At 40.5% G+C, this 13,582-nt stretch overlaps 1 protein-coding gene across 1 annotated transcript in view; it reads left to right on the top strand.

The window, feature by feature from the left end:
- foxp1b (forkhead box P1b) overlaps positions 1–13,582 on the top strand; it is a gene marked incomplete in the record, with an annotated part of 454,424 nt that overhangs the window by 302,541 nt on the left and 138,301 nt on the right. Inside the window, 1 exon segment of the mRNA XM_037678670.1 lies at positions 6,315–6,504. Within this exon segment, the coding sequence (XP_037534598.1) occupies positions 6,315–6,504 (190 nt within the window).

Raw genomic sequence — 13,582 nt, 5'->3', positions numbered from 1 at the left:
TATATATATATATATATATATATATATATATATATATATAAAAGGAAGTGTTTTCCTACAAACACAGTTTTTTATTCAGTTTGTTGTAAAACCTGGATGGTTTGCTCTTACATCCCGCTGACAGTTAACCGTGTGTCCCCGACAGCTGTTACAACACTTAGGTTAGTGCTCCAGGCCCCCGGTTTGTCCTCTTATTCTACACATTTTCTGCTTGACTGTTTGAAGTTATTGATGACCTTTCTGTTTTCCACATCACTAAACTCTTTCATGCACCACCAAGCCGGGCCTATGGTGCTCAGATCTAATCTGTAATATTCAGCTAGCTGTTAGCGCTGCATCGGAAGTGATGGGTTGATCTGCTCTGCTTGCGTCTCAGTGATTATGGATTCAAACTTGGGGGGCAGTAAATTGCCATGACTTTTTAGCTGATGATTTTTATTTCTTTCATTTAAACATGAAGATATCAGTATAATTATTGGAAAAGGCCACTGTTAATGCATGCAATCAGCTGTGTCCAATTTTTTTTATGCGCTGAGAAAATGAAAGCAACAGAAGGTTTTCAAATAACAGGTCTTTGTAACACTGCAGTTATCGAATTAAGCATGCTTTTTGGTACTGTGATGCTGTTTACAACGGTTTTATGCCCGTCTTTTGCTTTGTTACTTTTTTGACCAAGACAAATTGCAGTATTTGTTCTGCCAAAGTGACGGACTGAAGGAATGCATTTAAATTAGCTTTTCCAAAACACTGATAGCACTAATTAATTAGAAACTTGTCGATAGCGGTTGTGAGTAAAAAACAATTGTTCACACTATCTAGCGTATAATTTGTCTTTCTTGTAAATATATTTTGACATTAATGTTCAGAGACTTGGAAGCGGCCATCGATATCTGTTCTAAAATATAACAGTGTTTGCGGAGAATTAAGCTCCTTTAAATGTGAATTTATCCAAATAACCACCACACTGCTCATAAAAAACATGTTTTTGTCTGTTTACGTGGTTCAGATGTTTGCAAGTGCCACAGAAGTGCCCAGCGTTTGAGCACTTCCTGACTTTAACCTCAGAGGTTACTTGCAAGAGAGCGAGTTCCTCTAGCTGTACAACATCATTTAAGTTGTCCGAGAGAGGCCAGTGGGACAGTGACAAGACAAATTTGTCAGTAATATGAAAGCAAAGAATGTGGCGAGCCATGAAGTGCTCACAAAGCAGCAGCACATCAGGAGCAGCGGTGGGTAAGGCAGCTGACCTGTCAGTGATTGATACGTCCAGCAGTGGGCTGCTGGTAATAGTTCCTGCAGCATTTCGACAGGACATATTTCAGACCTAAGGGGTGCGTATCAGCAGGCCAGTGATTACGGCAACATAAACAGGGGTGCACTAAAGGTCCCAGTCTGATGGAACAATAAACTAATAGCGATGTCACTGTCCCCCCCATGGCACTGACACAGTGTGTGAAAAGTAACAGTGTGGTTTAAAGAGCCCAGAGCACTGGGGGCCATTTTTTATTTGGGGGGATGATAGCCTGCAACTGATGTCATTATGAACCTTAAATCAACTTTCTGCTTGCTTGAACATGGTCACCTGGGTACACAGGGACAAGGACAGGAAAAGGTTGAAGAGCTCGGCCTGTCTCAGTGCCAGAGCTACCTGCAGAGTTAAAATTGAGTTCTGGGGACGGTGATCAATCAAATGTCCCAACAACATACATTTTTTAAAGTGCTTGTCCGTATTTCCCAGCCGTAATGAGAAGAATAGTTGTGTTGAAAAATGGAAACAGGAAAGATAAACCAATCTGGCATTTAAAGGATGGACAAACTGACCACGTAAGAAAAAGAATTTACAGATCAATGTCATTATGTGTCCCGCAGTGATCAGATGGAAAGAAACTCAATGCATTTTGTTCTGGCACAAATATAATACCCTGTGAGACATTTGTGTAATGATATTTTATTGTCATTTATGAGGAATCATGAGCCATAGCTATAGCTGCGTTTGAAGAGGTTAGGGGTTGGATTGGTGCACTGAGAGGAGAGGTGCAAACAAAAGGCAATAAAACTAGAGAGGATAGAGAGAGAGACATGTTGGTCTCACTCCGTTACCTCCCTCATCACACCAGTCAATCCACCTTGGTTTCATCTGAGCAAACAGTGGGGTTGGGGTCACCTGGACTGCTGGGTAATTGAGCCAGTGTGGGCTGCACTGTCAAGCAAACTGGCTAAAAATACATCACCCACTGTCACTGAGCACCAAGTGGAGGGAAAACGATTGTTCCCGTTGTCTGAGTGCTGGACACTCGTATCTACACTGACCTTCCCCTTCTAAACCATCTGAACATAAAAATCTTCAACACCACCAGAACAATAAAAGCTTCATTTCTCATGCATCTAGAAATCAACAAGGATTGGATTAGCATGCCGTAACACAGACCCGCAATATTAAGCATGTTTAGCCTGTCATGGACGTGCACTTCGATTAGAGCACATCAAGGCACTGAAGAGAATGAGAGCGAATCCAGACAGACAGTACAGAGCGAGTGGGTTGAGACATCCGAATGAAGAAAGACACTCCTTGGAACGTGGAAAGGTTATTGATTTGTCCTGCAATCATTTCCTGCTCTTTGATATGCAAACGATCTAGTGTGAATTTACAGCAATCCTATCAGACTCATTTCACAGTTCTTAGCCTCTGTGTCTCTCTAGAGTCCTCTGCCTCATTAGGCCAATGTTCTCTATTACCAGCATAATTAAAATCTTTAGTAGCTTATCAAATTAAAAATATTTTTTGCTGATCATATTGAGATCTTCACCCCACAGTTATTTTCCACAACAGGAATAAATTAGGACTAAGCATTTTGCACAGTGTATAACAATCTGGTGCATGAAAGGGGCACTTCTGGTATCTATAGTGTTGGTTATGGGAGAGAGAGGGTTGAATCCACAAAACATAAACCCACCAAGATAAGCATTGCAAATCACATTTCATTTGCCAATGCTCATTTTGAGAATGGATATAATTAATTGTAGTGCTAAACAAATGGTCTCAGTTGCTCTGTGGTTAAACTCACCACATATCCAGCTGCTTATTTCAACGTTCAGTTTTCAATGTATACGGTGACAATAATTAAGTGTGCTGTGAATACAAAATAATACCATAAACACGAGCAAAGAAAATATGGAAGAAAGATAAAAAGTAGTACATTAAAAAGTAAAGATAAAAACATGTATTAATGTTAAGGAAAATACTTTTTGTTATTGTCAGTAACAACAATAATGAAACAAAAGCTAAAAATAGGTATACAACAGTGACAATGATTCCAGAAATCATTAAAATATTAAAAGTAAAGATAAAGATAATAATTATAACAAGTAAATCCTTGAGTAAACCTCAAAAAGTGCCAATTCAGTCACTTCACAAAATCCCAACATAACCACAGAACAATCTAAGCTTGGAGAATTACACCTACACTTTGATGCATGACCTCCTTGGGAAATACAAAAAAACAACCAGAAGAAATACCAAAGTCCAAAGACCCCCAACTGCCATGCCACCAAGAGGCAGACAACACTGCAAACTGAAAGGCGAGCCACAGTCAAACATTCACTGTGCGTGGGCCATGAATCAGATCCCAAACCTCGCTGAATCAGCAGCAGAAGACCCAGGTTGCTACTCATTTGATAATGCATGCCCTCCTAGTGTTCCAAGCAGGAAACACAAGTTAAAACAAAAAAAGAAGAAGAAAACACCCCCTATCCTGAAGTGAATACCCTGTTCCAAAACACAATAGCGTTGATCAGGGATGACATCACAAGAATTGTGGGGAATCCCCAAAGTCCCAGATGTCTGGCAAACAACTCAGCAGACCGCATACATGATGGCTACCTCCAGTGCTTTTGTCCATGTGAACTTAAATGAAGATGATGTTCCTGGGGTCAAAATCAGCTTGGATTGTATTGATGGATACAACAATGCACAGCTCAAGTGCTGGCTTCAATGCAGGGGACTAGCAGTGTCCGGCAACCAGGGCGAATTGATAAAAAGTGTGCGTCCCCAGTGTTTTGTGCTGATGTGTGCTCTTTTGGTTCAAAAAGAGCACAGATGACAGAAGATTTCATGTAGGATGCATGCCATTGATTCGCTATGTATTGCACAGGTTTTCAGCGGCGGAATGAAGAATGATTTTTGCCAGCCGCTTCTTTTATTTTATTTTATTAGCCAGTGTTAGCCATTAGCTGTTAGCGATCAGTTCTTTTACTATATTTTTCAAAAGTAAAAATGTTCTTTAAAAATTGTTAAGGTCTAACTTCTCTTATTACCACAATCAATTTTTGGCTCATAAACAGAAAGCTAATTTTAAGTTTTCTCGATTGTTTTGCTAGTTTTAGATAGAAACTGCTTTTAAACTGCTCTGTGTAGAGAATGCCAGGATGGTGATGGTATTTTGGGATCTTTTATATTTTTAAAAATATTATCCTACTACTTAGCTTCAAATTATTTGTTTGCGTTCAGTTACAAACATTGAGTTAAGTGCCTAAAGACAAATTAGCGTAGGCGGATTGATAAAGATGTTCAGTGCTCCTGAAAAAGCAGGAAAACAAATGTTTCTAACAGATTTCTGTTAATATTTGTCCGGTTGAAGCCAACTTGGCCACAGAGTCAAATTCAACGATCACATTTCTCTGCCTGAATCTTTGGGAATGGCAAGAACCAAATTTCTCCCATATGAGGCTTTTCAGCATATCGGCTGTCACTATTGCAAGTCCCTTATTGACAAAGCTTCTTAGATACATTTTTTGCTGTTTTTAAATTTTTATTATTGGTACAAACCATGACTACAGTACTGTATTGTGTTGTACTCAAAGTCCTGTTTGCCTTACATCCAGGTACTTCCTGACGTCAGATATTGCATAGGAAGCTATTTTTAGTAAACCTGACCAGTGCTATTGAAGTGTACAGAAGCCTGGATGTGAATCTGCTGCCTCTCCGGGAATTTGAGATGAAACCACAAGCTCCACAGCAGAGACACACAGAAAAAAACAAAATGCTCACACCAAAATGAGCTATGAGAGGAACCATGGCAGTCCCGCAAAATTGGAAAATCTCAGGCAACCCAAAACCCAGAGTGAGTGACCTCATTGACTGTCAGCCAATCACATTGCCATAACATTCGCAAAAGCCATCAAACACAAACCATGACCACCCAAAAACCTTAAAACACATTAGATTCTAGTACAAACACACAAAGTCCAAAACCCCCAATCTACCCAAAACTTAGTTGATGTTCCAGTCATAGTTCATGCCTGAGCCCCAGAGCCCCAAAGAGGGCCAGTACCTACCAAAATACTTCTCTATCCTTTAAACATGTACAGTAGCTTATTCTGCAAATTTGACTCTTCAATAAAGATCAACGGTATATTTTACTAATAGATGGGTCAGTGCTATTGAAATAAGGGTTTCTACATGTACGTGGTTTTGACTGAACGTACAAGCTACCAAAAATTCTTGACCTTTTGAGGTTTAATCTTTTTTTTAATCTTCATCCTCATTTGTATCTATGTAAAACCAAACTTGTCAGACTCCAAAACAGACGCATCATAGATGGACACATCTTTGGTGCTTCTAAATTCTCTTAAGACATGTAAAGAGGGGTGCATAAATACAGCATCATCTCTCAGCATGCTCACTCTGGTGTTGACTGTTACGTGCAGACATAAAAACACATTCTGTGGACGTTACCCACACATAGAAAAACGTCTTGTGTCTTCAAGGGATTTTTTTCAAAGGCCTATGAGAGCTGCAATGTGCTTGACTCGTTAAATGAGGTTTAAGTCATCTGTGTCAATTGGAGGCGGCGCAGAGCCTTAAGTATTTTGCACATTAATGCGCTTTTGAGAATATTACCCCGGGGTCCTGTTTCTCAAGGAGACAGGGGTGGGATGTTTTCTATGTTGCTATTGTAAACTTTTGTTGTGTGTGTTGTGCACATCGCTGTTGTTGAGAGAAAGGGACGGTGATTATTCAGATTTCATGCCTTGTCTGGATGTTAATTATTTACCGTGGGCATGAAATTTCCGTGAATGCCAGGGATTTGTGTGTACAAACATGCTTCAGATCACAGGCAAAATGAGAGGGAGAGTAGACATCAGAGGGGGAGTTGGGGGAAGGGGTGGTTCCGATCTCTGTGTATTACCCTGTAGTGGAGTATTTTCTAATTAATACTCAGCTTTGTTTACAAACGCTTTGATTTAATTAGGTGATGAAGAAGAGAGTTGGATTAGCTGTTAATTGATTTAATTATCCAATTTGTTTGTCCCAGGCATGATTCCAGCAGAGCTGCAACAACTGTGGAAGGAGGTGACGAACGCTCACGTGAAGGAGGAGCACAACAACAGCAGCAACAACAGCCACCGGGGCCTGGACCTGTCCTCCCCGGCACCCCCAAAGAACCCTATCATCAACCAGCATGCTTCCATCAACGGCCAGTACATGAGTCACAAAAGAGAATGGTAAGTTTAGTCATTTTTAATTTGTCCTTTTTAAAATAAAATTGCAGTTGAATGATTTAAATGTTTTTATTAGTCTTTATAATCTATTGGAGCTGTTGTAATAATGTAATATTATTATGAACCACTGTCAAAGTCTAAAGAGCTTTAATGCTTTTGCCTTTGTGTGTATTTGTCTCTGGTCTTAGAAAAATATATTAAGCCCCAAAAATGGTTTTAATCAAACTCTCAGAAAGGCATAACTGCACTCCCAAATAATCCCAAATACAGCTATAACTCAGTTAAGTCAATTTTACAGATATTAAGCTAGTGTAGTAGTAGCTGTGCATCATCCACAACACTTATTTCTTATTTATGTGATCTTCTACGTTCCAGTAAGAGCACTCTGGTCTACCAACCAGTTCCTCTTAAATATCCCCAGATCCAAACTGAAGTCCAGAGGTGATCGAGCTTTTGCGGTTGCTGCTCCAAGAGTGTGGAACAGTTTCATTTAAAGACCGCTCAGACTGTTGAGACTTTTAAATCTTTGCTGAAGACTCATCTGTTTTCCTGACATTTGATCCACGCAGAGTCTGAGAACAAATTTAGAGCTGATTTTATTGTTGCTGTGTATTTACTGTTAACTTTCTTTTGTTTTTGAGCGGTACTAGATGCATTTTAACTCTTTTTATCCGTCTTAATTGTAAAGCTGTTGTTGTTTTTATGTGCTATATAAACAAATTGACATTGACATTAACACATACTCCGTCTGCAACACATTGCACAGCAGCTTTGATTAAAACTTTGGCATTAACTTTTAGAGTGAACAGTCTGTCTGTTAGCAAAATATCTCATGAACCACTGGACAAACTGTAATGAAATTCTTAGACTGTAAACATAGTTTGCACATCTGTGATTAACTTTTGGAGTCATCTAGTTTAAAGATGGCCACCACATCTAATTGACCTTAGTCATGACAAAATTGGCTAAAAGTTAGTAAATTGTTCAGATCTTGAGCTGAAGTTAGCTGTGATAAAAACTGAGAGTCATTAAAAACACTTTAAGCTCTATTTGATTTTGGGAGATCTCAGATAAATGCATGAGACTGCACATACGTCATTTACAAAGTTTGATCAAAACGGCAGCAACTCCATTTCTTCTGATCGTGTTATAATCTTAGATCAGCACTACGGAATAAAAAGTGGTGGGTGGTATGTATCACTTCAAAGGAAGTTCATAGTAACTCCTCGTTTAGAGAAATGTACACAAGTAAAAGAAAGTACTTTATTTTAACAATAAACAGTTTGATTGAGTATCTGATTCAAGCTGCATGCCCTGTACCATTTGCATCCAGTTACCTTTGTTTTCCCAAAATGAAAAACATTTCCTTACATACCTGGAGTTTGTTGACTTGAAGAATGAAATCTTCAGTTTTAGAATAACATGAAACAAAACAAGAACAGAAATCTATTATACTGTAAAAGAAAAACATACACAGGTTGTATCACAATTTCAAAACATAGATGAATCATCTACGAAAGGCATTTGCTTTCTGAGCAGTGCGTGCGTGTGTGTGTGTGTGTGTTTCTTAAAGGAAGGAATTAATTTGGCATCTTACACGTTTGCTTGTTTTCCTGCACAAAAGTTGATCTCTGAACTGCAAGTGCGAAGCCTCCAGGCACCATGAGCTCACTGCACAACATCTGACTTGTGTTTTAGTGATCAAACATCAAACCTGTGTGTCGGTATGAAAGCGATGCCGATGAAATCATGTTTAGCAAAATAAATCAGCAGGCGTCTGGGGGTGGCAAGGGGCTGCTAGTGGGGGAGTGGAGGGATACAGAGGGTTAAAGAGATCATGTAATTGGTCATTGTGTTGGAGCCACTGTGCCATTGTGGTCCTTAATCGCCCTATAGTCAGACTTCAATTTATTTAGCTTATTCCAGCACTGTGTATAAGTCCGGGTGTAGCCATGCTGCACCATCGTCTCCAATATAATAAGGCTTTACACTTTGACAAACATATAACCTCTGTTGTCCAGTCTGGATTTTTTTATTTATGCCTTTTAAAAAAAGTCAAACCCTTTTTAAACCGTTGTGACTTGGAGAAGGCTGTTTATGCTCTTATCAGTTCTAGGCTTGATTAATGTTATGCTCTGTGTGTCTGTGTACCTCAGTCATCACTGAGCCGCCTCCAACTTGTTCAAAATGCAGCAGCTTGCCTTTTAACCAACACTCCTAGACGGGACCACATCACACCTGTTTTACGCTCACTACATTGGCTTCCTGTCCATATTAGAATAGATTTTAAACTTTTATTATTTGTTTTTAAAGCTCTGAATGGCCTCGCTCCTCCTTATATAACAGAGTTGTTAAGTTTCCCCGCCTGCTTCAGGTGTCTGAGGTCAGCCAGCTCCTGCTCTCTGTTCCAAGGACAAAATATAATCGCTGGGGTGACCGTGCCTTTTCTGCGGCCGCACCTCGACTCTGGAATAAACCCCCACTTGAGCTACATCAGATTACTGAACTTGGTCCTTTTAAATCGAAGCTTAAGACTTTTTTTTATTCCAACAGGCTTTTAGTACTTAAATGTGTTGACATTTCTGGTTCTCTTTTTGTTATTTTATTGTGTTTTTTCCTTGCTTTTAACTTGTTGTTATTTTAATTACTGTTTTTTTTAGCACTTTGAGCACCATCACCGTGGTTGTGTAAAGCGCTATAGAAATAAATAAATGAAAAATTAAATGAAATATCTCTCAGTAAATTTGCTTATCTTTTGTGGTGCTGTCCGTCAATATGATGAGGAAGTGGAGGTTCAGGTGTAGTTTTCAGTTTTGCTAGGCGGGTCATCCATTGACGTAGCTCCGCTGTGGTCTGAGCAGTTTGCTTGGAACCACAGACAAGGTGGTCCCATAAACTGGGCTGAGTGGGAGTGGGTACTTACATTGGGCAGGCCCTTAACAGGTTTGGTGTGGTGCAGAACCGATGAGAGAGTTGAGACTGTGGGAAAGTGCCATAAGTGGCACCAAGAGGATGTGCTTTAATTCTCTGAAGGAGAAAGCAGATATATAGCAGTATCTTCAACCGGATTTGGTTTTAAGACCCACCCGTGTAGACTCACTTGAGATTTTAGGTTACGGCACAGTCAGTGAAGGAGAAATAAAAACTGGAATTTATTCACCACTTGAATGTCTGGTTTCTGACAAATCACTGCGAAGGGTATCGACTTGCTGACTCCATCACACACTGTCGCAAACAGGAAAACAAGGTGAGCATTGATGGCAGCAAAGAGCAGCTGAAGGCTCCATGAAACATCGGAGAAGACATAACGCAAGAGTTGGCAGCCTCTCTGCCTCGCGCTGACTGTCAGAGATTAAAGAAGATGTCAGCAGCAGTTTAACACGGGCTTAAGTGAAGAAGGCAGCCTTAGTCTGTATGTTCTTGTAGTATCTTCGATCTGTCAGAAAACCAGGCAGGTGATTCTCATTCACCCCATCTTTTCAAGGAGGTGGATTACCCACACGCATTTTTTTAAAACGTGCAATTACTAAGAAAAGATTGCTCATACAGAGTGAGCAGAAAACATTCCCTATCGAATGCTGAACGGTGCTAATTTAGATTCACACAACCAATAATCTTTCTTGTGTTAATTTTAAATCGCGCAACTATCAGAAGCATTTTTCCTTTTCTTTTGATGATGCAGACTCAATTCTAATCGGACTCCATGGAAAGAAAAATGAAATATTATTAAGTAAGATTATTCTAAGCAAGGCTCTGCGAGAAACGTCTGTGTTATAATCCAGGGATTTGAATAATCAGGTTGAAGATAATGGGCTGGGCCGGCCCAGGCGTAAATAGAGAGCATCCACTCATCCTCCCAGCGCTGAACTTAATGAACTTTTAATTGATGCGGTTTTGCGAGTCCTTTTGTCATGCAACTGAAACAAGCCTCTCTGCAGATGGGCCTATTTTCCCGACTGGCTTCAGATTGGTTTACAGCGGGCCCTAAGTACCGTGTAGTTAGTTTCATGTGTCATATAAAATCTGCCCAGGCACAACGACGCCTGCAACTAAAACCTTAAGTGCATCCACAGGAATCACTCACTGGCTTTGCACTTCCGTCTTAAGGAAGGGGAGAAATTCAATCACTGCCGCCTTGACACACCGAAAATGATGCACGTGTTCCTGCTTTTAGTTGTTGCTAAGATCGCTCCGGCAAGGCAAGCTGGGATTGTTTGTCTGTTTGTCTAAATAACACCCCCAAAACGACAAGAGCCTGAGTCACTCTATCTGCTGTTTCCCAGCTGCTGAAAGGATGGAGATATACCCCCGTGAGCAAGGTCATCTTTATTCAGTGATTTGCTTATTTAAATCAAATAGGCCTGATCTGTATCTGACACAAATTCCCAATACAGAGCTGCATCAGCTTTGTAGAAAGAGATAGAGTGTGTGTGTGTGTGTGTGTGTGGGGGGGGGGGCGGGGTGCATTGCCACAAAGCACTTGGCCCACTTTACTTCCCAACAACCATCAGTAACAACAGCTCAGGGACTGTAACGCAGCAATCTGTTAAGGAGATAAATAATCAGATTTGGCACAGCTCTCCCATCTCTCCCTTGCTTTTCATTTGTCTTGCACAAGAAAAAAAAGCTAATTAAATCATTTAGGGTAAAGCATGCAGTGGTACCAGTAGGAGGAAAGGATCCAGGAAACATCTAGAGTATTTGGGGGATGGATGGAGGGGGAGAGAGGATGAGGAGAATAAACTTAATGCACAAACGGTGAGTTAGACTGACCGAGCACGACGGGCATCAATCTTCACATTTTCTTCTGATGGGCCGAGTCCATCAGTAGGAGAGACCACAGTTCCTGACTTGTTTATGGCCAAAAGCATCCCATCAAAGTAAGTGAGCTTGAAAACAACTGGCCAGCAGCTGTCAGATCCATCTCTGTGCTGTTGCTCCCATGTGTCTGCAGTGCAACACATGGAGGGATTACTCTCAGCCTGACCTGCTCTAAATGATCCCGTTTCACTAAAAGAAGAGCTCTTGTTTTTTCTCATCGCCATCATTTTTCTCACCACCTGACAATAATTCAATTCAGTTTATTTGTATAGCTCCAAGTCACAACAGAAGTCATCTCTGGGCACTGAACAGAAACATTCATATATATAAAATGTAAGTTATCATTGCTATTTTTAATATGATCAGGCTGGAAAGGATGTGCAGCAGGTTAGGCTTGTTAAAGATAGAAATGGTAATGGTCTAACAAGTGAGGACAGTGAGGGGAAGATGGAAGGAGTACTTTGAGGAGCTAATGAATGAAGAGAATGAAAGAAAAAAAGAGTAGAGGTCACAGAAACTGTGGAACAGGAAGTGGGAAAGATAAAACATCCTAACAGAGCTGTCAGAATTACTAATTAGTTTTTGTCTCTGTTTTTATGTCTTCAAATGCATAAAAAATAAATACAATACTCTTCTTTTATTGCCTTAATGTAGCTCATTTGGTGTAAATGTTGTCATTTACAACTATTTAACCATCTGCCGTTTAAAAGCACTCTTCTGCCACCAGCCACTCAGCGTTTTGTGCTCGCTGATTCCCAGCGCTCTCCACATTTCAATATCTTATTAAAACAGAATTAACCAACAAGCCTTCTTGCAACGAATTTAAAAAAAAAAAAGGTCTCTTTAAATTAAAAACCAGCATCACCATCACCAGTTCACTCATTTCCTTGTTACAAACTCATTATAATTGGTCCTCTGCCATCTATTTATTAGCTGTATCAAAACAGAGGTCTTAATGTGAATGCATAATTCATAATTGAATTAAAAAATTTGATTTTTGAAAGAGAGGGGAAAAAAATCTGCTAACAGCATTCATGAATGCTCGACTGCCTTCTAATTGCAATGCAATTATCACATGTTATGAACAATTTGAACTCTTAAGCAAGCAATTATAACACAAGGAAACTTGTAGTGACCTTTAAAGTCCCCCTCTTGATGTGCAGCTTCGCCAGCATTGATACAAATCAGATTTTAATCTGATTATCAGCTTCTTCTATCCAGCACAACTGGCGCACTGTGAGAATTTTATTTTGTTACAAATTTGCTTTTGGATCAATTTTTAAATTACACCAAATGGATTTTGTCCCAGAAGTGACGGTGTGAAGAAGTGCAGCGCAATTGGACATTATTCCTCATTGAATATATGCATATCAATGAGATTTTTGTGGCTGGACTTATTCTCATGTGGGAACACAACATTTTGTTGTGCAATGAATCTCCTTATCTGTCCCGCTGTCTCGGAGCGCATGGCTCACGGTGGAGGAGCAGCAGCAGCACTGTGCTCATGAGCCGCCAGAAGCACAGGTGGTAGCAATATAGGCCAGTCCCCCAGGCTCTTGTATCTGAAAGTTGTGCGTCTTGTGTAGCGCCTGTGTCCATATGGCTGCCTGTCGTGCTTTCTTAGCAGACACAGCCTCCACACAGGCTGCGCTGTCTCTGCTCTGATTGTGGTTAGCTGTGGTTCCACGCCTCTCGCCATATGGAAGATGTTGTAAAGTTTGTTTTTCGGGGATGTTCCTGCTATTTAGACTGATTGTACCGAGCCATGCGCTCCCCAAAGATGCATTCTTGTCAGCCCCTGGTGACATGAATTGGTCAGGAGATAAATTGGTACCAGGCGGGGATGTTTACAGTTTGTGCGCGGTGTGAAAGTAGGGGCTTTCATATTGTGTTACAGACTCCTCCAGGTGGGCTGTGGGTGGTGGTGGGGGGGAGCATCTCAGGGAGCCCCCTAGCCGTCTGGATCAAAGCAAATTGCAGCACGGCTCAGTGATACTAAATAATTATGTATTGATTTGGTTTGGCTTTCACAACAAGAGATCCCTCATTCAAAAGCAGAGCGAGTGATGATCACACAGGTGAACTGATTCGACAAGGCCCAGAGTTCACAGATCAACCGGGAGTCAATATGTTCACGTGAAAACGAGATGCAGTGCACGAGCTTCCTGCGCACGCTTGAAAAGTTTTGAATGTAGTTTATTTTCCAGATCTGAAAAAGTAATGAAAAGAGGAAATAAAATATGGAAAAACAAAGACGTGT

Source organism: Nematolebias whitei, chromosome 7, assembly GCF_014905685.2.
Source record: "Nematolebias whitei isolate Nwh7 chromosome 7, NemWhi1, whole genome shotgun sequence".
Taxonomy (NCBI): Eukaryota; Metazoa; Chordata; class Actinopteri; order Cyprinodontiformes; family Rivulidae; genus Nematolebias; species Nematolebias whitei.
Note: the sequence above shows the minus strand (reverse complement) of the source record. Positions and strands in the feature narration are given on the sequence as shown.